The sequence below is a fragment of the Tachyglossus aculeatus genome, chromosome 18 (genome assembly GCF_015852505.1).
Source record: "Tachyglossus aculeatus isolate mTacAcu1 chromosome 18, mTacAcu1.pri, whole genome shotgun sequence".
Taxonomy (NCBI): domain Eukaryota; kingdom Metazoa; phylum Chordata; class Mammalia; order Monotremata; family Tachyglossidae; genus Tachyglossus; species Tachyglossus aculeatus.
Genome location: NC_052083.1, coordinates 9642299 through 9666042, shown reverse-complemented (window position 1 = coordinate 9666042; position 23744 = coordinate 9642299). Strand labels below are relative to the sequence as shown.

The 23744-nt window shown below is 44.5% G+C and overlaps 1 protein-coding gene across 5 annotated transcripts in view; it reads right to left on the bottom strand.

The window, feature by feature from the left end:
• Positions 1-23744, bottom strand: part of SUGCT (succinyl-CoA:glutarate-CoA transferase) — a 389451-nt gene that overhangs the window by 311758 nt on the left and 53949 nt on the right. For all 5 annotated transcript variants that reach the window (XM_038760523.1, XM_038760522.1, XM_038760521.1 and 2 more), the window contains exon 9: positions 1562-1657. In XM_038760523.1, the coding sequence (XP_038616451.1) occupies positions 1562-1657 (96 nt within the window). The remainder of the gene's footprint in view (positions 1-1561; positions 1658-23744) is intronic.

The window sequence follows — 23744 nt, the reverse complement described above, 5'->3', positions numbered from 1 at the left end:
GACACCCGTCCACGTGTTTTGTTTTGTTGTCTGTCTCCCCCTTCTAGACTGTGAGCCCGTTGTTGGGTAGGGACCGTCTCTATATGTTGCCAACTTGTACATCCCAAGCACTTAGCACAGCGCTCTGCACACAGTAAGCGCTCAATAAATGCGATTGAATGAATAAATAAATGAAATAGTCTGACCCTTAAGGATACAGCAGTGTGGTCTGGTTGGAAAGAACACAGGCCCGGGAGTCAGAGAACCTGGATTCTAATTCCGGCTCCACCACCTGCTTCCTCTGTGACCTCGGGCAAGTCACTTAACTTCTCTGTGCATCAGATTCCTCACCTGAAAAATGGAGGAATAAACACCTGTTCTTCACTGGTGTGAGTCTCATTTGGGGCAAGGACTGTGTTCAACTGTGTTATCTTAAATCTACTCAGCACTTTGTACAGTGCTTGGCACACAATTAATGCTTTACAGATATCATTATTATTCTCATCATCATTATTATAGTCAGTGCCTCCCTCGGGTTAAAAACCAATCATGACAGCATGCAGACTTGGAAGTCATTCTTTTTCAGCAAGTACTTTGGATCAGTCAACCAATGGTATTTATTGAGCACTTACTATGTGAAGAACACTGTACTAAGCTCGTGGGAGAGTACAATACAAGAGAGTTAGCAGACACGTTCCCTGCCTGTAATGAGATCTATGTAAGCGCCTTGTCACTAATCTTACTTCTGATGAAAATGTCCAACGCGAAATCTACAGTGAACAAGAGAACTTTGGTTGTCCCCAGACTAAGATATGTTATGGACTACTCTGGCGATCCAAAGCCGAAGCAATTATCTCCCAATCCTAAATCACAGAGCTCACTGTGGGCAGGGAATGTGTCTGTTATACTGTAATAATAATAATAATAATGATGGCAATTATTAAGCACTTACTATGTGCAAAGCACTGTTCTAAGCGCTGGGGAGGTTACATGGTCATCAGGTTGTCCCACAGGGGGTTCACGGTCTTAATCCCCATTTTACAGATGAGGCACAGAGAAGTTAAGTGACTTGCCCAAAGTCACACAGCTGACAATTGGCGGAGCCGGAATTTGAACCCATGACCTCTGACTCCAAAGCCTGGGCTCTTTCCACTGAGCCACGTGTACTCTCCCAACCACTTAGTACAGCACTCTGCATATGGTAAGCGCTTAGTAGACTGACTAGCAGAAAAGAATTTTTATTATTACGGTATTTGTTAAGCGCTTACTATATGCCAAGCACTGTTGCTAGCCCTAGGATAGGTACAAAGTGATCAAGGTTGTCCCACATGGGGCTCACAGTCTCAATCCCCTTTTTTCAGATGAGGTAACTGAGGCACAGAGAAGTGAAGTGACTTGCCCAAGGTCACACAGCAGACAAGTGGCAGAGCCAGGATTAGAACCCATGACCTCTGACTCCCAAGCCCCGGCAACTGCTACTACGCTACGCTGCTTCTCTTACCCAGGCTGCGCGCGTGTGTGTGTGTGTGTGTGTGTGTGTGTGTGTGTGTGTGTGTGTGTGTGCGTGCGCGCGCATCCTTACCTGATAGGGAACAATACTTCCATGTGCAGTGCCCCAGCGCTGTGCTTCTTTCCTTGCAATGAGGTAATTAGCCGCTACCTGGGTCAGACATGCCACCTGGAAGAAAGAAAAAAGACAGTATATATATATGTATATACCTGTATATATGTATATATGTTTGTACATATTTATTTCTCTATTTATTTATTTATTTTTTATTTTATTTTCTTGGTATGTTTGGTTTTGCTCTCTGTCTCCCCCTTTTAAACTGTGAGCCCACTGTTGGGCAGGGACCGCCTCTATATGTTGCCAACTTGTACTTCCCAAGCGCTTAGTACAGTGCTCTGCACACAGTAAGCGCTCAATAAATACGATTGATGATGACGGACACTCAGAAAATCAGGTCTCTCCTGCCTGTTCATTTGATTTCACACCCAGCTGACCACTTCTAATCTTCTTTCACTTCATTTTACTGGGGAGAAAATACAGCACAGCATAAACAGTGCATTCGAATTCCACACGCCTGAGAAGCAGCGTGGCTCAGTGGAAAGAGCCCGGGCTTTGGAGTCAGAGGTCAGGGGTTCAAATCTCAGCTCCACCAATTGTCAGCTGGGTGACTTTGGGCAAGTCACTTTGCTTCTCTGGGCCTCAGTTACCTCAACTGCAAAATGGGGATTAAGACGGTGAGCCCCCCGTGGGACAACCTGATCACCTTTAACCTCCCCAGTGCTGAGAACAGTGCTTTGCACATAGTAAGCGCTTAATAAATGCCATTATTATTATTATTATTATTATTATTGTAACCTCCCCAGCACTTAGAACAGTGCTTTGCACATAGTAAGCACTTAATAAATGCCATCATTATTATTATTATTAACAGTATCTTCTTCAAGGGGATTAAAAAGAAATTGGACTCAGCAACTCAGAGTGATAGTCACGGTATTTACCGAGTGCAGTGCCCAGTATAAATTCTTAGGAAAAGCACAAGACTCACTTCTTGCCTACAGGGAGCCTGCTCTCTAACAGGGAAGAGGAAGACAAAAAAAAAAAATATTTACAAACGGTAGAATCGTAGGCTTCCCTTGCTCTGGATAAAGTGACAAAAATCCCTAGCTGGAAATCCCCATTTCATTGCCTTGAAAATGCTTAACAATGTGTGCGTGTGGCCCATAAACTCTTTGTACAGGGCCACATCTAACTGCTCTAGAGATGAATTCAAACAGAAGTCGCAGTTTGAGTTAACAGGATGCCAGGTAACAAATTAGCAGAACTGGGATCTAGTCGGAGCCCTTCAATTAACCATCTGAAAAACTTTGGCCAAGTCCTCCACGTCAGAGCCAACAGCGCTCTCCTCCTTCCCTCCAGGGCATGTCTTCACCGCATTTTGATAAAGACGGAGGGCTGAAGCTCGTGGCTGTGTAATAATAATAATAATAATGGCATTTGTTAATCGCTTACTATGTTCAAAGCACTGTTCTAAGCACTGGGGAGGCTACAAGGTGACCAGGTTGTCCCACGGGGGGCTCACAGTTTTAATCCCCATTTCACAGATGAGGGAACTACGGCACAGAGAAGTGAAGCGACTTGCCCAAAGTCGCCCAGCTGACAGTTGGCGGAGCCGGCATTTGAACCCGGGACCTCTGACTCCCAAGCCCGTGCTCTTTCCATTGAGCCACGCTGCTTCCCATGCTTCCCATCTTCTCGGGTAGATGGGGGGAGGTGTCCACCCAAGCGCCTGCTTCTACAACTCTGTGCAGTCCTTTTCTATCCAATTCATTGCTATCCAATCAATCAACCAATGGTACTTATTGAGTACTTACTGTAAGCAGTGCACTGTACTAAGCACTTGGGAGAGTATAATATAACCAAGTTGGTAGACGCATTCCCTTCTCACAACAAGCTTACAGTCTGGAGTCTTCCAGTCCAGTTTCTCCTTCACCTTCTGTCCCATACCAATCTCTCAGACCCAGCCTCACAGTCATCAGTATCCTCCAATGACTTTTTTTTTTGATGGCATTTATTAAGCGCTTACTATGTGCAAAACACTGTTCTAAGTGCTGGGGAGGTTACAAGGTGATCAGGTTGTCCCACAAGAGGCTCACAGTCTTAATCCCCATTTTACAGATGAGGGAACTGAAGCACAGAGAAGTTGAGTGACTTGCCCAAAGTCACACAGCAGACCATTGGCAGAGCCGAGATTTGAACCCATGACCTCTGACTCCAAAGCCTGTTCTCTTTTCCATTGAGCCACGCTGCTTCTCTATAGTACAGTGCTCTGCACATAGTAAGTGCTCTGTGGATATGATCGTCTAACTGACTGCATTGGAAAAAACATCCACTGGGAAAGTGACGTTCTCTAGTGGATAGAGCACAGGCCTGGGAGTCGGAAGGACCTGGGTTCTAATCCCGACTCTTCCACTTGTCTGCTGGGTGACCTTGGGCAAGTCCCTTCACTTCTCTGGACCTCAGTTCCCTCAGTACGTTTGGTTTTGTTCTCTGTCTCCCCCTTCTAGACTGTGAGCCCACTGTTGGGTAGGGACTGTCTCTATATGTTGCCAATTTGTACTTTCCAAGCGCTTAGTACAGTGCTCTGCACATAGTAAGTGCTCAATAAATACGATTGATGATAATGATGAGTAGTGGTAGTAATAGTAATAGTAGTTTCAGCAGTAGTAGTATAGCAGCAGCATTCATTCATTCAAACGTATTTATTGAGCGCTTACTGTGTGCAGAGCACTGTAGTAAGTGCTTGGGAAGTACAATTCAGCAGCAACAGCAGTCCCCTCTAGATCGCAAACTCACCCTCCAGACTGTAAACCCATTATAGGTGGGAAATGTGTTTGCTATTTCTGTTGCACTGCATTATTTCAAGTGCTTAGTACAGTGTTCTGGGGGCGGTAAGTCCTCAATAAATACCACTGATTGCTTGACTCAGTAGAGGCCGCAGTAGCAGAATTTATAGAGCACATTCTGAATGCAATACACTGCACTAAGCACTTGGAAAGTCCAACAAAATAACCAGATATAGTCCTTGACCACAAAGACATAGTGTGGCCTACTGAGAAGCAGCGTGGCTCGTTGAAAAGAGCCCGGGCTTTGGAGTCAGAGGTCAAGGGTTCAAATCCCGGCTCCACCAATTGTCAGCTGTGTGACTTTGGTCACTTAACTTCTCTGTGCCTCAGTTACCTCATCTGTAAAATGGGGAGACTGTGAGCCCCAAGTGGGACAACCTGGTCCCCTTGTATCCTCCCCAGTGCTTAGAACAGTGCTTTGCACATAGTAAGCGCTTAACAAATGCCATCATTATTATTTATTATTATTTACTGGTTAGAGCACAGGCTGGGAATCACAAGGACCTGGTTTATAATCCCAGCTCTGCCACTTGACTGCCGTGTGACCTTAGGCAAGTCACTTCACTTCTCTGGACCTCAGTTACCTCATCTGTAAAATGGGGACTAAATACCTCTTTCTCATTCCCCCTTAGGCTGTGAGCCCCATGTGAGTTTAATACAAGCTATTTGGAAAGAAGCTGGTTTACGTGATTTGTGACTAGAGAAGCAGCGTGGCTCAGTGGAAAGAGCACAGGCTTTGGAGTCAGAGGTCATGGGTTTGAATCCCGGCTCCACCACATGTCTGCTGTGTGACATTGGGCAAGTCACTTAACTTCTCTGAGCCTCAGTTACTTCAGCTGTAAAATGGTGATTAAGACTGTGAGCCCCACGTGGGACAACTTGATCACCTTGTATCCCCCCCAGCACTTAGAACAGTGCTCTGCACATAGTAAGCGCTTAACAAATGCCATCATTATTATTATTCTTACAAGCTAATCAGGTTGGATCCAGTCCCTGTCCCAACATGGGGCTCCCAGTCTTAATCCCCATTTTACAGCAGAGGGACCTGAGGTCCAGAGAAGTGAAGGGACTTGCCCAAGGTCACCCAGCAGACAAGTGGAAGAGTCGGGATTAGAACCCAGGTCCTTCCGACTCCCAGGCCTGTGCTCTATCCACTAGAGAACGTCACTTTCCCGGTGGATGTTTTTTCCAATTCAGTCAGTCAGCCGATCATATTGATAATAATAATAATAATAATAATAATAATAATAATGGCATTTATTAAGCGCTTACTATGTGCAAAGCACTGTTCTAAGCGCTGGGGATGTTACAAGGTGATCAGGTTGTCCCACTTGGGGCTCACAGTCTCAATCCCCATTTTACAGATGAGGTAACTGAGGCACAGAGAAGTTAAGTGACTTGCCCAAAGTCACACAGCTGACAATTGGCAGAGCCGGGGTTTGAACCCATGACCTCTGACTCCAAAGCCCGTGCTCTTCTCCCCTGAGCCACGATTGATGGAGCACTTACCATGTGCAGAGCACTGTACTATAGCGAAGCAGCGTGGCTCAATGGAAAAGAGCCCGGGCTTTGGAGTCAGAGGCCATGGGTTCAAATCTCAGCTCTGCCAATTGTCTGCTGTGTGACTTTGGGCAAGTCACTCAACTTCTCTGTGCCTCAGTTCCCTCATCTGTAAAATGGGGATTAAGACTGTGAGCCTCCTGTGGGACAACCTGATCACCTTGTAACCTCCCCAGCACTTTTGCACATAGTAAGCGCTTAATAAATGCCATTATTATTATTATTACTAAGGGCTTGGGAGAGTATGATATTACAATATAACAGACATGACCAGTAGAGAGAGTAAGCCCTTTCTCTGGACTCCCAGCTTCCTCTCTGTAAGACAAAGGGCATTCAATCAATCAATCGTATTTATTGAGCGCTTACTGTGTGCAGAGCACTGTACTAAGCGCTTGGGAAGTACAAGCTGGCAACATATAGAGACAGTCCCTACCCAACAGTGGGCTCACAGTCTAGAAGACACATTCACACTGATTCTTCCCAGCCATCTGAAAGGGATGCAAAAATCCTTTCCCTGCATCCTTTCTATGCCAAAAGGCTCAAGAACATTTCAGAGTTCTCACGCACCAATGTTAAACCACGTTCTAGTTCTCTAACCCTCAAAATCAACTGCCATCCAAAATCAAAGAGCAATTTGTCCACTATTGTTCAGCGGGGCAAACAAGAAAAGGCTTAACACTGTAAAAACACGCACTTCTAAATTTAGCACCCCGACGTTTTAAGGATACACTGCAAATCGGTGAGTAATCTACCATTTAGAAAGACGTGTTTTGAAGAGGGACAGAAAGAGAGAATCAATAGTGTGAGGTTACGGATGAAACCAGAGGTTCTCCTACAATGAGAACACAGATGTCAATGTTGGTTTAATAACTATATACACTGTATACCCATTCTAAATATTGCATTATATGATTACTTTTATTCCCCCAAGTTAGTCATTAGGCTGTCAAACGGATACTATATTATTAGCTCAGAACATCACATTTACCATATGCTCTAAAAATATTGGTTTAATAATAATTGTTTTGCATCCAAACTATTATTTTAGACCACAGAATCGGTCTTAATGTCCTTTATGTGTGTTCAGGGGGCCAACAGGTTGTCAGAGAGAAGGATCTAAAACCCAACCCAGAAAGCTCAAAAGGGTGACAGTTAAATAATAATAATAATAATGGCATTTATTAAGCGCTTACTATGCGCAAAGCACTGTTCTAAGCACTGGGGAGGTTACAAGGTGATCAGGTGGTCCCATGGGGGGCTCACAGTCTTAATCCCCATATTACAGATGAGGTAACTGAGGCCCAGAGAAGTTAAGTGACTTGCCCAAAGTCACCCAGCTGACAATTGGCGGAGCTGGGATTTGAACCCATGACCTCTGACTCCAAAGCCCGTGCTCTTTCCACTGAGCCACGCTGCTTCTCTGCCAGTAATCAATCAGTCAGTGGCATTTATTGAGCACTTCTTAATGCAAAGCCCTGTACTAAGCACTTGGGAGAGTACGATGGAATGAGCAGACACGTGCCCTGCCCGTAACGAGGTTACGTTATGCTGTGGACACTTCAGCCTCAAAAAGATCCCGCGGGCAAGAACGCTATGCTGTCCAGATCATTTTTCTAACAAAAAAAAAGTTCAGTCCACATGTCCCCACTCCTCAAGAACCTCCAGTGGTTGCCCATCCACTTCTGCATCAAACAGAAAATGCCTACCGTTGGCTTTAAAGCACTCAATCCACTTGACCCCTTCTATCTTACCTCACTCATTTTCTACTGCAATCCGACTCACACCTTTCACTCCAACATGAACTACTCACTGGATCTCAATCTCGTCTATCTCACTGCCAATGCCTTGCCCTGGTCTTCTCTCTCTTTTGGAACTCCCCTCCCGCTTCATATACAATAGTCCCCACCTTCAAAGCCTTATCCATTCATTCACTCAATCGTATTTACTGAGCGCTTACTGTGTGCAGAGTACACAGCCCACCTCACCTCCACAGCACTTATATACATAACCGTCATTTATTTTAATGTCTGTCTCCCCTTCTAGACTGCAAGCTCCTTGTTGGCAGGGAACATGCTTATCAGCTCTGTTGTACTGTACTCTCCCAAGCACTCAGTACAGTGCTCTTCACACGGAAAACACTCAACACCACTGGTTGATTCTTTTATTGATGGTTTGTTGGAAGAGTTGCGATTTTAGGAGGGCTTTGAAAGTGGGAAGGGCTTCTGGGCACTCCGATTAGAATCGGGAGGAGTTACAAAACCGTGAGGGAGAGATGGAGGTAAAAGAATTGAGAGCAATTCAGAGACAGAAGGGTTGAGACTGGTTCAGGAGGAGCTCAAGAGCAGTAAATGTCAATAATCATCGTGAGCTTTTAGTTTGTTATGAGGGATCTAATGGCAGATTTCCCAACAGGCCCTAAAAGCTCAGCCTCTAGCAGCAAATCGGGAGAGAATGGGGAAGGAAGAGGAAGTGGTAGTTTTTCAGAGGAAAAAAAAAAAAATCCAAATCCTAAAAGTGTTTATATTAGTAATATATCACCCTGTACATATTTTTTTATTGCAGTCCGTGCTCTATAAACTACAGAGGCACACTGACTTGCAGTAATCAAAACAGCAAAAACTACAGAAGCACAGTGCAACAGTCCTCGGGGCCCAAACCAGAGAAGCACACTGCAAAGCAGTAACTCACCACAGCAGGACTCGGAAGCAACTTTGCTCCCAGAGAGTCGCCATCACATACGCGAAGGACAACTTTCTTTTTAACTCAATGTAAATCACTGCACCACCCCATTCACTTGAGTGGATTTACCAAAGAAGTTATCATTTCGAACCTTCTCTTCTTGGCCTGGAGATCTACTTCTTTCTCATTCTAATTGTCTTCATCTCTCAGAGTTATTCAGGTTCTTTCTATTTGTGCCTCATCTTCTGCTTCCTGGGCAGAGAGGATACAAAAATAGGCCTGACATACCCCTTCCTTTGCCTGCCTTTCTGTTTTAGAGATATTAATGTCATCGGGCATTCCAGTTGGGAGTGTAATCTCTCATCTCATTTTTTTCCAAATGCATCACAACTGTGGACCTGTGCTAAAATCTCCGGCTCTCCCTCCACATTTCCCATCTTCCCTTGTCTGTCAGTACTGGAGCCCACTGTTGGGTAGGGACTGTCTCTATATGTTGCCAACTTGTACTTCCCAAGCGCTTAGTACAGTGCTCTGCACACAGTAAGCGCTCAATAAATACGATTGATTGATTGGTCACCATTTAGCATTCAATTTTGCATCTCTGGCCAGCACTTGAATTATAATGATTCATCTGTCAGTACAGCAGATACAGTGAGTGGCAAACATCTGAATGTACTGTGCTTGGAATAGAGCATCCTTATTTCTTGAATATTAAGCTATTGAAAATCCTGTCTCATTGAGAAGTTATGTTTCGCTACAGAACAATTTTGCTCGACGGAAAGCTCAAGAAGACTAGAACTATAGTAGGCCAGGCACTGAAATTGCCTAGGATTTTTGATTCATGCTAAAAGGCATTTTCTTACACCTGAGTTCACAAAAACTGACTTCCACTGCTCTATAACTGGCATTGTAAAAACAAACAGCAAAACCTAACTCAAAAATTAAAAGGAGGGTAGACTGTCTCTGGTCAGTTTCTCTAAAGCACAGTTCATTCTTGTTCCACTGAGAGAAAATTTGTGAGAGTCAAATTAGCTGATGAACCCAAGTTTGATAAGGTTGCTTGAAACTAAAACCAAGCTATTACGGGGATAAAATGAAAAAAATCTTTTCACTTAGTCATCACATATTTTTGGTTCTCCTCGCCCACTTATTGAATCAAGTGACTGATCAACTCAGTGGTTCCCTGGTAAGATATTCCATCTGAAGTGCCATCTTAAACATGCTTTTGAAACTCTGCCCCTCTTGACTCTCTGGTCCTACCTTCTGGCACTTGGTATCCAATTTCCTCATCTGTCTGATTCTAATTCATTCAGATGGAGCCAAATTATTCTGAGCATAATGCGGATCTGTTTTTCTTTTGATTTAGTAAGTAAAATAAACATTAATGTGATTTGACCATCATTAGTAATAAAGTAAAAGAATGTGATGGCGTGGGTTGCTTTCATTAACTTGGAAAAAAAAAGGTTCTAGAGAGATGGATTTGATAATATACATTCACCGTGGATATACCCGTCTTTACAGGCAAACCAAGGCAGAGATTGTCATCATGTCATTGCAACATGTTTACTTTATGAATGTTTATGGGCAAAGGGGTTACCAGGCTGGAATTTGTGCCTAATCAAAAGGGAAAGAAAGTGGAGGCCCATATGGCTTTGGTGAAAATCACTGGCTCCATCACTTGTCCGCTGTACGATCTTGGGCAAGTCACTTCACTTCTTTTAGCCTCAGTTACCTCACCTATGAAATGGGGATAGGACGGTGGGCCCCATGTGGGACAGGGGCTGTGTCCAGCCTGATTAGCGTGCATCATTCGCTCCCACGGCTTCAACTATCATCTCTACGCTGATGACACCCAGATCTACATCTCTGCCCCTGCTCTCTCCCCCTCCCTCCAGGCTCGCATCTCCTCCTGCCTTCAGGACATCTCCATCTGGATGTCCGCCCGCCACCTAAAGCTCAACATGTCGAAGACTGAGCTCCTTGTCTTCCCTCCCAAACCTTGTCCTCTCCCTGACTTTCCCATCTCTGTTGACGGCACTACCATCCTTCCCGTCTCACAAGCCCGCAACCTTGGTGTCATCCTCGACTCTGCTCTCTCATTCACCCCTCACATCCAAGCCGTCACCAAAACCTGCCGGTCTCAGCTCCGCAACATTGCCAAGATCCGCCCTTTCCTCTCCATCCAAACTGCTACCCTGCTCATTCAAGCTCTCATCCTATCCCGTCTGGACTACTGCACTAGCCTTCTCTCTGATCTCCCATCCTCGTATCTCTCTCCACTTCAATCCATACTTCATGCTGCTGCCCGGATTATCTTTGTCCAGAAACGCTCTGGACATATTACTCCCCTCCTCAAAAACCTCCAATGGCTACCGATCAATCTGCGCATCAGGCAGAAACTCCTCACCCTGGGCTTCAAGGCTGATCCATCCCCTCGCCCCCTCCTACCTCACCTCCCTTCTCTCCTTCTGCAGTCCAGCCCGCACCCTCCGCTCCTCATCTCCTCACCGTACCTCGTTCTCGCCTGTCCCGCCATCGACCCCCGGCCCACGTCATCCCCTGGGCCTGGAATGCCCCCAATCCCTCTGCCCATCCGCCAAACTCGCTCTCTTCCTCCCTTCAAGGCCCTGCTAAGAGCTCACCTCCTCCAGGAGGCCTTCCCAGACTGAGCCCCTTCTTTCCTCTCCCCCTCGTCCCCCTCTCCATCCCCCCGTCTTACCTCCTTCCCTTCCCCACAGCACCTGTATATATGTATATATGGTTGTACATATTTATTACTCTATTTATTTATTTATTTATTTTACTTGTACATTTCTATCCTATTTATTTTATTTTGTTGGTATGTTTGGTTCTGTTCTCTGTCTCCCCCTTTTAGACTGTGAGCCCACTGTTGGGTAGGGACTGTCTCTATGTGATGCCAATTTGTACTTCCCAAGCGCTTAGTACAGTGCTCTGCACACAGTAAGCGCTCAATAAATACGATTGATTGATGATTGATTGATCTACTCCGGCGCTTAGAACAGTGCTTGACGCATTCATTCATTCAATTGTATTTATCGAGCACAGAGCACTGTACTAAGCACTTGGGAAGTACAAGTCGGCAACATATAGAGACAGTCCCTACCCAACAATGGGCTCACAGTCTAGAAGGGGGAGACAGACAAGGTGCTTAACAAATACCATCAGTATCTATGATTTGGGTTGAACAGGACTGGACCACTAGAGTCATGCTTTTCTCCTTTGGCAATGGGGAAAGAATCCAAAAGCTTTGAGTACAGCCACGTCATTGGAGAATAATTTCGGGAGATATTCCCATGCCCACACACATCTGTAAAATGGGGATTAAGAGTGTGAGCCCCATGTGGGACAGAGACATTGTTCAACCTGATTTAATTGTTATCTACCCCAGGATTTAGAACAGTGCTTGGCACATAGTACACGCTAACAAGTACCACAACAAGTACCGTATTGAGACTGTGAGCCCAATGTGTGGACAGGGACTGTGTCCAACTGGTTATGCTTGTATCCACCCCAGCACTTAGTACAGTGCCTGGCACATAGGAAATGCTTAACAAATACTATAATTATTATTATTATTGCACACGTTCTGCTTCTTTCATCCCTCTGCAAAGTGTGGGCCTTTCTGCCTGTTTTCCCTGTGACTTCTCAATTCATTCCCACAATGTAAAGGCAGTTTGTGCTTCCCAGCACAACTGTGCTGTGATTTTTTTTTTGCCTGACATTCTTCAGATCAAGTACCACTGAGTAACTTAAGTCATCCAAAAGATTGTAAGCTCCTGGAGGGCAGGGAAGGTACCTACCAACTCTGCTGTACTGTATTCTCCAAAGCACTTAGTACAGTGCTTGGCACACAATAAGTGCTCGTTCATCATTGATTGCTTGACTAAAAAGATTGGAGTACAAAGGAAATGTCTTCCTGGCCATAGGGGGAATTGTGTGTGGGTAGGGGCATAACTTTGAAAAAATGAATGCATTGTTGGCTTACCATCCTTTTCAAAGGTTAAGGAATAAACAAAGGCAGCCACATTTGAAAGGAGAATTAAAGCTTAACTGCCCTAAATTATACACAGTTCATAGGTAGAAAAATAAAATTGGCGGCCAAATGCTCTGTACGTGTGAGAATTCTTGCCGAAGTTCAGTGCTGAGGAAACAGCTCATTGTCAAAGTAATTGCGGGAGCCTGGTTGCAATTTAATACAGGAAGGATATTAAAACTTCCAAGATATATTTTTTCAAGCCACAACAGAAGAATATGAGCAATTGCATAATTAGAACCACATCCAAAACCCACTTCCCTCTTATTTACCAGTATCATCTAAATGGAACCGCTTCTCCGCTGACATTGGAAGGCCTCAAATTGACAACCATACATCATCCTCAGAGTAGGAAAAAAAAAAGTCCAAAGAATTTCATGTCAGAGGTTAAAAAGGCTTATAGTCTTGAACTTAAACAGAGTCGGTGCCCATGGCAAACCACATCCAGGAAGGAATGATGTATCTCCTCAACAAACTTCTTGGAGCCATTTTGTTGTGGCACAGGCAATCACCTCGGAGTTAATGATCAACGAGTACTCAGATTGAGAGTAATTTATCAAATGTGCACTGGAGAAAAAAAGTCATTTTTAAGGTTGGGAGCTCAAAATTGCAGTTTTATGAAACTGACATTCAATTTGATCTTCATGCACTTCTCATCTCTGCATAATGCAATTAAAAGGAGGGGGAAAAATTTTTCTTTACAACTATATTGGGTCTTATTCCCTTTCCACTGGCAGCTGAAGTGAAGTTCATTGCAAATTGCCACAGGCAGGTGAACAATTTTGCATAAAAGCAAATGAAAGTGTAAATTAGCCAGGATAATGGGGGTGAAGTTATTAAGTTTGTTAATGGGTACTTAAAATAGCATTAGTATTTTTCTTAAGCTTCCTCCCCCCCCCCCACACACACACACTCTTAAAATTCCATGCTTATATAGTTCAGAGTTCACTGATTATTTTTGGAAGAGTTTGGCTTTAGAGTTTGTACATTTTATGTTCAACTGAATGACAAGTTAGGCAAGACAACACCTTTCCTATGTAAAAAAAAAAAAAAAAAAGATATTAAATAGGCTTGGTAAAGGAATTGGTTTTACCAATCACCATTTTTTTTCCACTCTCTGAACATTACCATTACTAAGGAAAGACAAATATTTCGTTACCCAGCACAAGAAGTCGTGGAACATTTCAAATTTATCCTGGGAGCTCAAATAATGTTTATACACAACTTAACAAATGACACACAATTCAAATGGGAAAGTAAATCTTACAAGGACATAAAATATGGCCCAAATGTGTAGAAAGGTGTTTTGAAGGCCAATCTAAATAATTTAGGCTTGTGAAAAATGTGGTATTTCTGAGCTTATTCAGATTGTTTACTTTTTTCCTTCAGAGTACCAAATGGTAGTTAAAGCTAACCCATTTGTTGATGCATCGCATACCAAAGGCAAATATAGCTTTGATAGCTTCACTTTTACCATTATTACCAACAATATTAATTGAGGGCCTGTTGGGTGCGGAGCACTGAATTAGGGTCTTGAAAAGATATGATTCCTGTCTTCTAGGAGCTAGGCCCAAACTGATGCATGCATCAATAATTAAGTAAGCGAAAGAATAGATCCAAACAATAAAGTAGTATTATTATCATGGTATTTGTTAAGCACTTGCTACGTGTCAAGCATTGTTCTAAGGACAGAGCCCGGGCCTGGGAGTTGGAAGGTCATGAGTTCTAATCCCAGCTCCGCCACTTGTCTGCCGTGTGACCTTAGGCACGTCACTTTACCTCTCTGTGCCTCAGTTCCCTCATCCGTAAAATGAGGATTGAAACTGTGAGCCCCAAGTATCCAACCCACTTTGGTTGTATCCGCCTCAGTACTTAGTACAGAGCCTGACATATGGTAAGCATTTAACAAACACCATAGTTATAATTATTTATTTATTATACAAATTCATTCATTCAATCGTATTTATTGAGCGCTTACTGTGTGCAGAGCACTGTACTAAGCACTTGGGAAGTACAAGTTGGCAACATATAGAGACAGTCCCTACCCAACAGTGGGCTCACAGTCTAGAAGGGGGAGACAGAGAACGAAACAAAACATATTAACAAAATAAAATAGAATAAATATGTACAGATAAAATAAATAAATTAATTAGGCCGGATACAGTTCCCGCCCCACATGGGGCTCACAAGTCTAAGTAGGAGGGCGAACGAGCACTGAATCCCCATTTTGTAGATGAGCAAACCAAGGCACTGAGAAACTAAGTCACTGGCCCAAGGTCACACAGTGGGCAACTGGCAGAGGCAGGATTAAAACCCAGATCCTCTGACTCCCAAGTAAATAAATAACTGCATCAGGCACAAATAGACATCAGGAAATTAATTCATAAATAGATAAATACAAAAAGAACTAAGGGGGATGACCAGACAGCCTGCTGAGAAAGGTGAGGGGGATTATCCCTGGGATGTTTCCCAGAAGAGGGGGCTTTTTAGAAGGCTTTCAAAGAGCTTCTGATGAGGCTGAACAAGAGGCCATTAGTAGTAACCATAACAGTATTTCTTAAGTGCTTACTGTGTGCTCTGGGAGAGAATTCACAGGTGGAAATTAGACACGGTCCCTGTCTGTCCCTTGGGGAGTTCACAATCTAAGATTCTAAGTAGGGAGAGGGGACTGGAGACACAGAAATCAGGCATGAGGAAAAATGAAAACACAACATAAACATAAAAGCCAAATCTGCAGGGTGATGGGGTTAGAGGTGCAAAAATTCCAGTTCCTCTGGAGTTTTTTGTTGTTGTTTTTTAAACGGTATTTGTTAAGCGCTTACTATGTGTCAAGCACTATTCTAATCGCTCAAGTAGATACAAATTAATTGGGCCAGATACAGTCCCTGTCCCACATGAGACTCACAGTCTAAGGAGGAGGAAGAACAGGTACTGAATCCCCATTTAGCAGGTGTGGAAACAGAGGTAAAGAGACAAAGTGACTTGCCCAAGGTCACACAGCAGGGAAGTGGCAAAGCCAGGATTAGAACCCAGGTCCTTGGGCTCCCAGGCCTGTGCTTTATAATAATAATAATAATGATGGCATTTATTAAGCACTTACTATGTGCAAAGCACTGTTCTAAGCACTGGGGAGATACAAGGTGATCAGCTTGTCAATCAATCAATCAATCGTATTTATTGAGCACTTACTATGTGCAGAACACTGTACTAAGCGCTTGGGAAGTACAAATTGGCAACACAGTTGTCCCACGGGAGGCTCCCAGTCAACCCCCATTTTACAGATGAGGTAACTGAGGCCCAGAGAAGTTAAGTGACTTGCCCAAGGTCACCCAGCTGACAATTGGCAGAGCCGGGATTTGAACCCACGACCACTGAGTCCAAAGCCCAGGCTCTTTCCACTAGGCCACACTGCTTCCCAGGTCAGGACACACCTGTAGCCCATGGTTTTGTGGAGGCCTCATGCTGAGGGCAAAGGGAAAAGGGTAAATGGTAGGTCGGAAGCAGGAAAGCCAAAGATATAAAATTTGATTCTTATATGATTTAATACGTTGTGCACCATTCAAATTTTGGGGTGTCTGCTCAGCTGTGATTTGTATTTGAAAATGGAGCAAATTATGGAGAGCTTTCTGACTGATCTATGTGACTGAGGCAGAAAAGCTAACCTTTTCCACATCCCGCATGCATCAACAGAGTGTATTTTTTACCCTCTGCCTCATCTTAAACCGCTGCTGGGCCAGTGGGAAAGAGCATGGCTCTGGGAATCGAGAGACCTGGGTTCGAATTCCAGCCTCGCAAGTAGGAGAATAAAGATCACAGGGACCACCAAGGCAACCGCAGGCTGGTTTGCAGTCCTACAACACACCGTCAGCCTTATTCGGGGTTCGCCTTGGCCAATCAATCCATCAACGGTATTTATTGAGCACTTGCTGAGTGCAGAGCACTGTACTAAGCATTGGGAATGTGCAATACAATAGAGTTGATGGAAACAATCCCCTTCCACAGGGAGCTTACAGCCATAAACGGGTCTTCCACGTAAAGAATTTGTGCAACTTGCAGCAGTGAGAAAGGTAGGGGATTTATTTGCTCGGCCTCTAGGCTGTAAGCTCATTGTGGGCAGGGAATGTGTCTGCTATATTGTTATATTGTACTCTCTCAAGGACTTAATACAGTGCTCTGCACACAGTAAGTGCTCAATAAATACTACTGACTGACAATGCTTCCTGGAGGAGGTGATTTTTAGGGAGACTTTGACCAGAGATAGGTGAGGCAGGGAGAGGATATGATTGACAGAGGAAGAATGAGCCTATTCACTTGTACATTATGACCCAGCAGGGATGACAAAGTATGAGGGTCTCTGGACAAACCTCTATCACAATAATGATAATAATAATAGTACAGTTGTGCTATTTGTTAACTGTGTCACTCACTTTACTACTACTACAAAGAACAACAATTGTGGCACTTTTCAAGCACTTACTATGTGCCAAGCACTATACTGTGGAAGCAGCGTGGCTCAGTGGAAAGAGCATGGGCTTTGGAGTCAGAGGTCATGCGTTCAAATCCCAGCTCAATCAATCAATCGTATTTATTGAGCGCTTACTATGTGCAGAGCACTGTTCTAAGCACTTGGGAAGTACAAACTGGCAACATATAGAGACAGTCCCTACCCAACAGTGAGCTCACAGTCTAAAAGCTCCACCGATTGTCAGCTGTGTGACTTTGGGCAAGTCACTTAACTTCTCTGTGCCTCAGTTACCTCATCTGTAAAATGGGGATGAAGACTGTGAGCCCCCTGTGGGACAACCTGATCACCTTGTAAGCTTCCCAGCGCTTAGAACACTGCTTTGCACACAGTAAGCGCTTAATAAATGCCATTATTATTATTATGTGAAGCACTGGGGTTGGTACAAGATCATCAAGTCCCATTTCAGACTCACAGATTAGGGTAGGAGGGAGAACAGATATTGAATCCCCATTTTGCCGATGAGGGAACTGAGACACAGAGAAGTTGTGACTAGCGCAAGGTCGCACAGCAGAAGAGTGGAAGAGCTGGGATTAGAACTCAGGTCCTCTGACTCTCAGGCCGTGTTCTTTCCACTAGCCACGCTGCTTCGTGAGATAGCGCTGAGGTAGATCATCATCATCAGGTCGGACACAGTCCCTGTCCCATCAGTCGGAAGGAGAAAAGGTATTTATCAATTCCTTTGCCTAGGTTCATCTGTCACTCCCAACAAGAGACTCCACCAGTCATTACCATCATCCCATCTTCAATAGGGTTTTTTAGGGAAAAAGTGCGGGGGTGGGATGCTGCCTCCTCAGGGACCAATTCTAGGCTACATACTCTGTAGGATTTTAATTTAGAATGGGAGTGGAGGCACGCGTGCTGAATTTGTTTTTCCGGTAGTGGGTCGCCCCAACTCGGACACACTCTCTCATTCAGTCCCCATGAGGCCAAGAACGTGCGCTTCAAGATGGACGGCGGTAGCGGCTGTAATTATGTGTAATTATGTTTAAGCGGGGCAGTGGGTGTAATTATGTGTATATGTGAGAAGGGGGTGGGGCGGCATCTGGTGACTCTGTGAGTTGAATAGCATTGGGGATGAGCTTTTTCTGAAACTCGCCTTCCCAGAAAGATTGTATTTAATATGGCTGGGATAAGACAGGGAGGCCAGAAAGGCTTGGGAGAGGGAGAAGGGGCAGTCTTTCTGTCGTTTAGTGCCGTATTTTTTCCTCCCTTTGTTTACTTTGTTCTTTCATCCACCTTTCAAGCTTACATTTCAAGTCCACCAAAAGCCCAGCTCAGTCTCTCTCAGGTGTGACGGACCCATCTGATAATGCCAGCTACAAGTTCCACTGGGCAATGACACAGAATGGACAAGTGAACTTCAGTGCCTCCAGCAGAGGACAGCTTACAGTGGTCTTCCAATTTTTTCATTCATTTGTTTTGTGGTAGTTGTTATGTGCCAGGCACTGTCCTAAGCGCTTGTGAAGACACAGGCTAATCGGGTCGGGTGCAGTCCACGTCCCACCTGGGGCTCACGTTTTAATCCCAACTCTACAGTTGAGGTAACTGGGGCACAGAGGAAGCAAAGCGACTTGCCCAAGGTCTCCCAGCAGAAAAGCAGCGGAGCCAGGATTAGAACCCAGGTCTTTCTGATTCCCAAGCCTGGGCTCTATCCACTAGGCCATCCTGCTTCTCAATTTGGCAGACAAAAGCTGCCACTAATACCTCAGGCACCTGTCTTCCCACTCCCCAGGGCAAGAGAGTCTTGTTGGCTCAGTGCAATCCAACAGTACCCCTACTAGCCCCCCAGCACTTATGAACATAATCGTAATTTATGTACTTCATTCATTCAACCATATTTATTGAGCGCTTACTGTGTGCAGAGCACTGGACTAAGCACTTGGGAAGTACAAGTTGGCAACATATGGAGACGGTCCCTACCCAACAACGGGCTCACAGTCTAGAAGGGGGAGACGGACAACAAAACAAAACATGTAGACAGGTATCAAAATCGTCAGATCAAATAGAATTAAAGCTATATGCACACCATTAACAAAATAAAAAGAATAGTAAATATGTACTAAACGTTTTCCAATGGCTGTTAACACTGTCCAAATATTTCTTAACACAGTGTTGTGATGACCCAGCCAAGAGGAAAAAGTCTCAATAACTCAATAATATAGATGTATTTTAAATATCTGATGCAGAAAGAAATATTTGACACCATCACCATCTGCATCTTCTTTGCCCCATAGCAGGGCATTGGAGAACTTCATTGTTTGGAGAAAGTCTTGTAGACAGATAACCTCTACCCAGTCAATGAGTAACAAATATCCTGTGAATTGTACACACCAGTGTAAAAAACAAAAACACTCCAGGGGGAGGGGGTTGGTAAAGAATTTGCACAAAGCTCTGGTGCCCCATTTGCTCTCACACAGACTTGTTTTCGAAAAAGAATTAAGCTCAAAAATGAATTTGAATTGCACCCTAGGTGAACAGGATCCGCATCAATGGAAGGTTTCCCCAAGCCCAACCCCAAATTGTCAGCCCCATACGGATGCTCTGGTTGCTGGGCGGATAGCAGCCCCTTTTGGAAGCCCTTTCGGTGTCAAGCGGCTCTACTGAGAAAATGCTGCTTCCCTTCGAGCGCATGCAGTATGACCTAGTGGATAGGGCACATATCTGGGAGTCAGAGGACTTGGGTTCTAATCCCGACTGCGCCACTTTCCTACTGCGTGGCCTTTGGCCAGTCACTTCACTTGAAAAGCAGTGTGGCTCAGTGGAAAGAGCTCGGGCTTTGGAGTCAGTGGTCGTGGGTTTAAATCCCGTCTCCGCCAACTGTCCGTTGTGTGACCTTGGGCGAGTCACTTAACTTCTCTGGGCCTCAGTGACCTCATCTGTAAAATGGGGATTAAGACTGAGCCCCATGGGGGACAACCTGATCACCTTGTAACCTCCCCAGCGCTTAGAACAGTGCTTTATAAATGCCATCATTATTATTATTATTCTCTGTGCCTCAGTTACCTCACCTGTAAAATGGAGATTAAGACCATGAGGCCCCATGTGGGACAGGGACTGTCTCCACCCTATTATCTTGTATCTACTCCAGCACTTAGTACAGTGCCTGGTATATAGTAAGTGCTTCACAAATACCAACATCATCATCATGCAGGGGAAAAAAAAAGTGAATTTAGCTCCCGTTCAAACCTTCTTTTTGGAATGCCCGCATCTCTTAACGGCTCTCCCTCACTCGCAAGTAATGCTGCAAAATTTACCTTGGCTTAAACACTTCCCTTTCCCTCCCTCTCAACCTCTGAAGTATTTTGACTGACTTAAAGCGATTAAAGCCCATTTCAATTTAGCATTAGACAGTGCTACTTAGCATAGATAATGAACGATCTCTAGGTGCTTTCTTTGCTGAATAAACTGTCAAACATAACAGTTTGAAAATTATGTACATATTCATGCAAAGAAAACTGGTTATTATTGTTACATATTGGACAGTTAATGCCAAGTGAATTTCGGTTGTGTTGCTGGGTTGGCCTGGCTCAGTTGTGATACCACTAAATCTAGCTAATGTTACAAAAAGTCAGAGAGCAAGGTTGCAAAAGATTTATAAAGTTCTCTTGAACAAACTCCAGCCTAAGCTGCCAGAACTGCTCTATACACATTTCCCAGACAGCCAAGAGAACATTTCTTCTCGCTGTGGTTTGCGAAACCAAGTGCTTCTCAAATGCGTTTCCCCAGTTACCTGCTACTGTGAGTGCATCACAAGCACATCTGGCCATTTCTACCCCCATGAAGAGAACACAGGTGGCCAAAGGTTTCAGGAAGTTGGTGAGTCAAGGATACACTTAGAGGCACCTCTCAAATACACGCCAAAAAAAGAAGGCTGTAAAGTTGGGTTGGGGGGGATTGCTAAGGCATTTGGAATTGCTGTTTTATGCCTGAACAGGCAAGCAGCCTGGAAGCTGAGAAGCTTAGAGAGTCATTGACACAAACCCAGAATGATTAATGGGATTTCACTCTATTTTTTAAGTAGCTTCAATTTCCTGGAAAAGCAATTTACCTAGAGGGATAGTGGAAGAATGAAAACGGTCAAAGCATCTTGTATAGTCCTCCTTCTGTCCTTGCCTTGAATCATCTTTGTCATGCAACTGTTAGTCCCACTTGTAACCAAAACTGACCATTCTGCACAATGCAGTCGTGGGAGGAATGACTGAAAAAAGTTAGGCTCCTTCCAACAGAAAAGCTGAGAGGGTATACAATCGAAGCTAACAAAATCTGGGGGAAGGAGGAAAGGATACATACAGTATTATTGTGTATCAAACCCCACAACACCCTGTAGGGGAGAGGGCTGACAAACTCTAATAAAAGTATGAGTTTCTAGTCAAACAAAAGTAAGAACTTTATCATCCCACAGGAAGTAACAATACAGGGTTCGATACAGTACCCCAAATGATGGTAGAACTTATCTACCGGCCAGAAAATACCAAGAGACTCAAGAGGGCTTGGACCACTTCGTAGAGGAAAAGACTGTTATGTGCTATGAGAGGGAGAGTTGCAGGGGGGGAGAATTGAAAGTGTTGCTAGGAGGCACAAGAAGGGATTAAAAATATTTCCGGACTATTTTTTACCCTGGCTATCTTTCCAGATCCTATTTTCTATTAAGAATTCATTTCAGCTCAAGTTTTCTTAGGAACCACTGTGGAAATAAGAAATGCCATTACTGTGTCACCTAGAAAGATCGATCCAGCCCAGTATTATGTCTCCACTGGTGGCAACAAGTTGCTTGGGTGTCCTGAAAAGATAATCTCAAAGGAGATTATGAGAAGCAGCGTGGCACACTGGAAACAGTGCGGGCTTGGGGGTCAGAGGTCAAGGGTTCTAATCCCAGCTCCGTCACTTATCAGCTGTGTGACTTTGGGCAAGTCACTTAACTTCTCTGTGCCTCAGTTACCTCATCTGGAAAATGGGGATTAAGACTGTGAGCCCCATGTGGGACAACCTGATTACCTTGTATCTCCCCCAGCACTTAGAACAGTGCTTGGCACATAGTAAGCACTTAAATACCAAAATTAATTAAAGGAGCATAAACCTTGGCATGGATTTCCTGATTTAGGAATGCGGACATGTCTTAGCTCGTTTCATCATGTCATCAGGTAAATTTTTTATCTCAGAGAAATGTCTACAATCAGCAAGGATTGGGGATCAAAGGCTTTTTTTTTGTCTAAGTCCTATTTCCTAGGTCAACGCTTCTTCCTCGCTGGTGTGCTGTGACACACTGGCTTTATAACCTCCCGGATTTGCCTTAGGACTTCAAGGCACTTGGGCCTTCAAGTCCTAGAGTCAGGAAAAAACGGTCAAAAACAAAGTAACTGAAATCCAATGATCATTCATTCATTCATTCAATCGTATTGAGTGCTTACTGTGTGCAGAGCACTGTACTAAGCGCTTGGGAAGTACAAGTTGGTAACATATAGAGATGGTCCCTACCCAATAGCGGGATCCAGCCACCAACTGTCAAATGTCAAAATTTTGACCGCCAACCAAACCCAAGATCGAGTCAGGCAACGAGATGGGGAAACTCTGATCAATGGGACACTTTGGGATAAATCAGACTCCCGGTTGGATGAATGGATGGATGGATGGATCACAGCCAGGCTGGAATCCCAACCACAAAACAATAGGGCTCTAGGTGAGGCAGCGTGGCAGAGTTGGGAGAGCGGCACCCAGGAAGTCAGAGTTCCTGGGTTCTGGTCTAGGCTCTGCCACTTGTCTACTGTGTGGCCTTGGGCAGGCTGTTTAACTGCTCTGTGCCTCAGTTTCCCCAGCTGTAAAATGGGGACAATAATACCTGAATGATACCTTGCAGGGGTCTTGCAGAGCAAATTAAAATAACTGCTTTAAGGTGCTGAGAAGCAGCATGGCCCTGTGGAGAAAGCCCGGGCGTCGGAGGACCTGGGTTCTCATCCCGGCTCCACCGCTTGTCTGCTAGGTGGCACTGGGCAAGTCACTTCACTTCTCTGGACTTCAGTTCCCTCATCTGTAAAATGGGGATTAACACTGTGAGCCCCACGTGGGATAGGGACTATGTCCGATCTGATTAGCTTGTATCTACCCCAGTGCTTAATACAGTGTTTGGAACACAGTAAACATTTAACAAATATAATACATAAATAAGTAAATAAATAGATAAAAGCTGAAGTCCCAAATGACAAGGCCGGCATAGCAGCACGAGACAGGGAAGAGCAAGGAGGGACTGGGGGAGACAGAAGGGATAGAGTGAGAAAAGGCTGCAGGAAATGGCCTCCCTGCTTCCTCGGGGTCAGGCGGCATCTCGAAGAAGTGTTCAAGAAAGGGTCCGGGCAGCTTCAAGGAGGATTGGGGCTTGGGTCTGAGCTGGGCTCCGTTGCCTGATTGGATTTTTATTGCACCTACGGTGGTGGTCTTCACCTCATCTCTATCAGAAATGGCATCAATTGAGCACTTACTGCCTGCAAACTCTCTGTACTAAGCGCTTGGGAGAGTACCACATGACAGAGCTGGGAGATA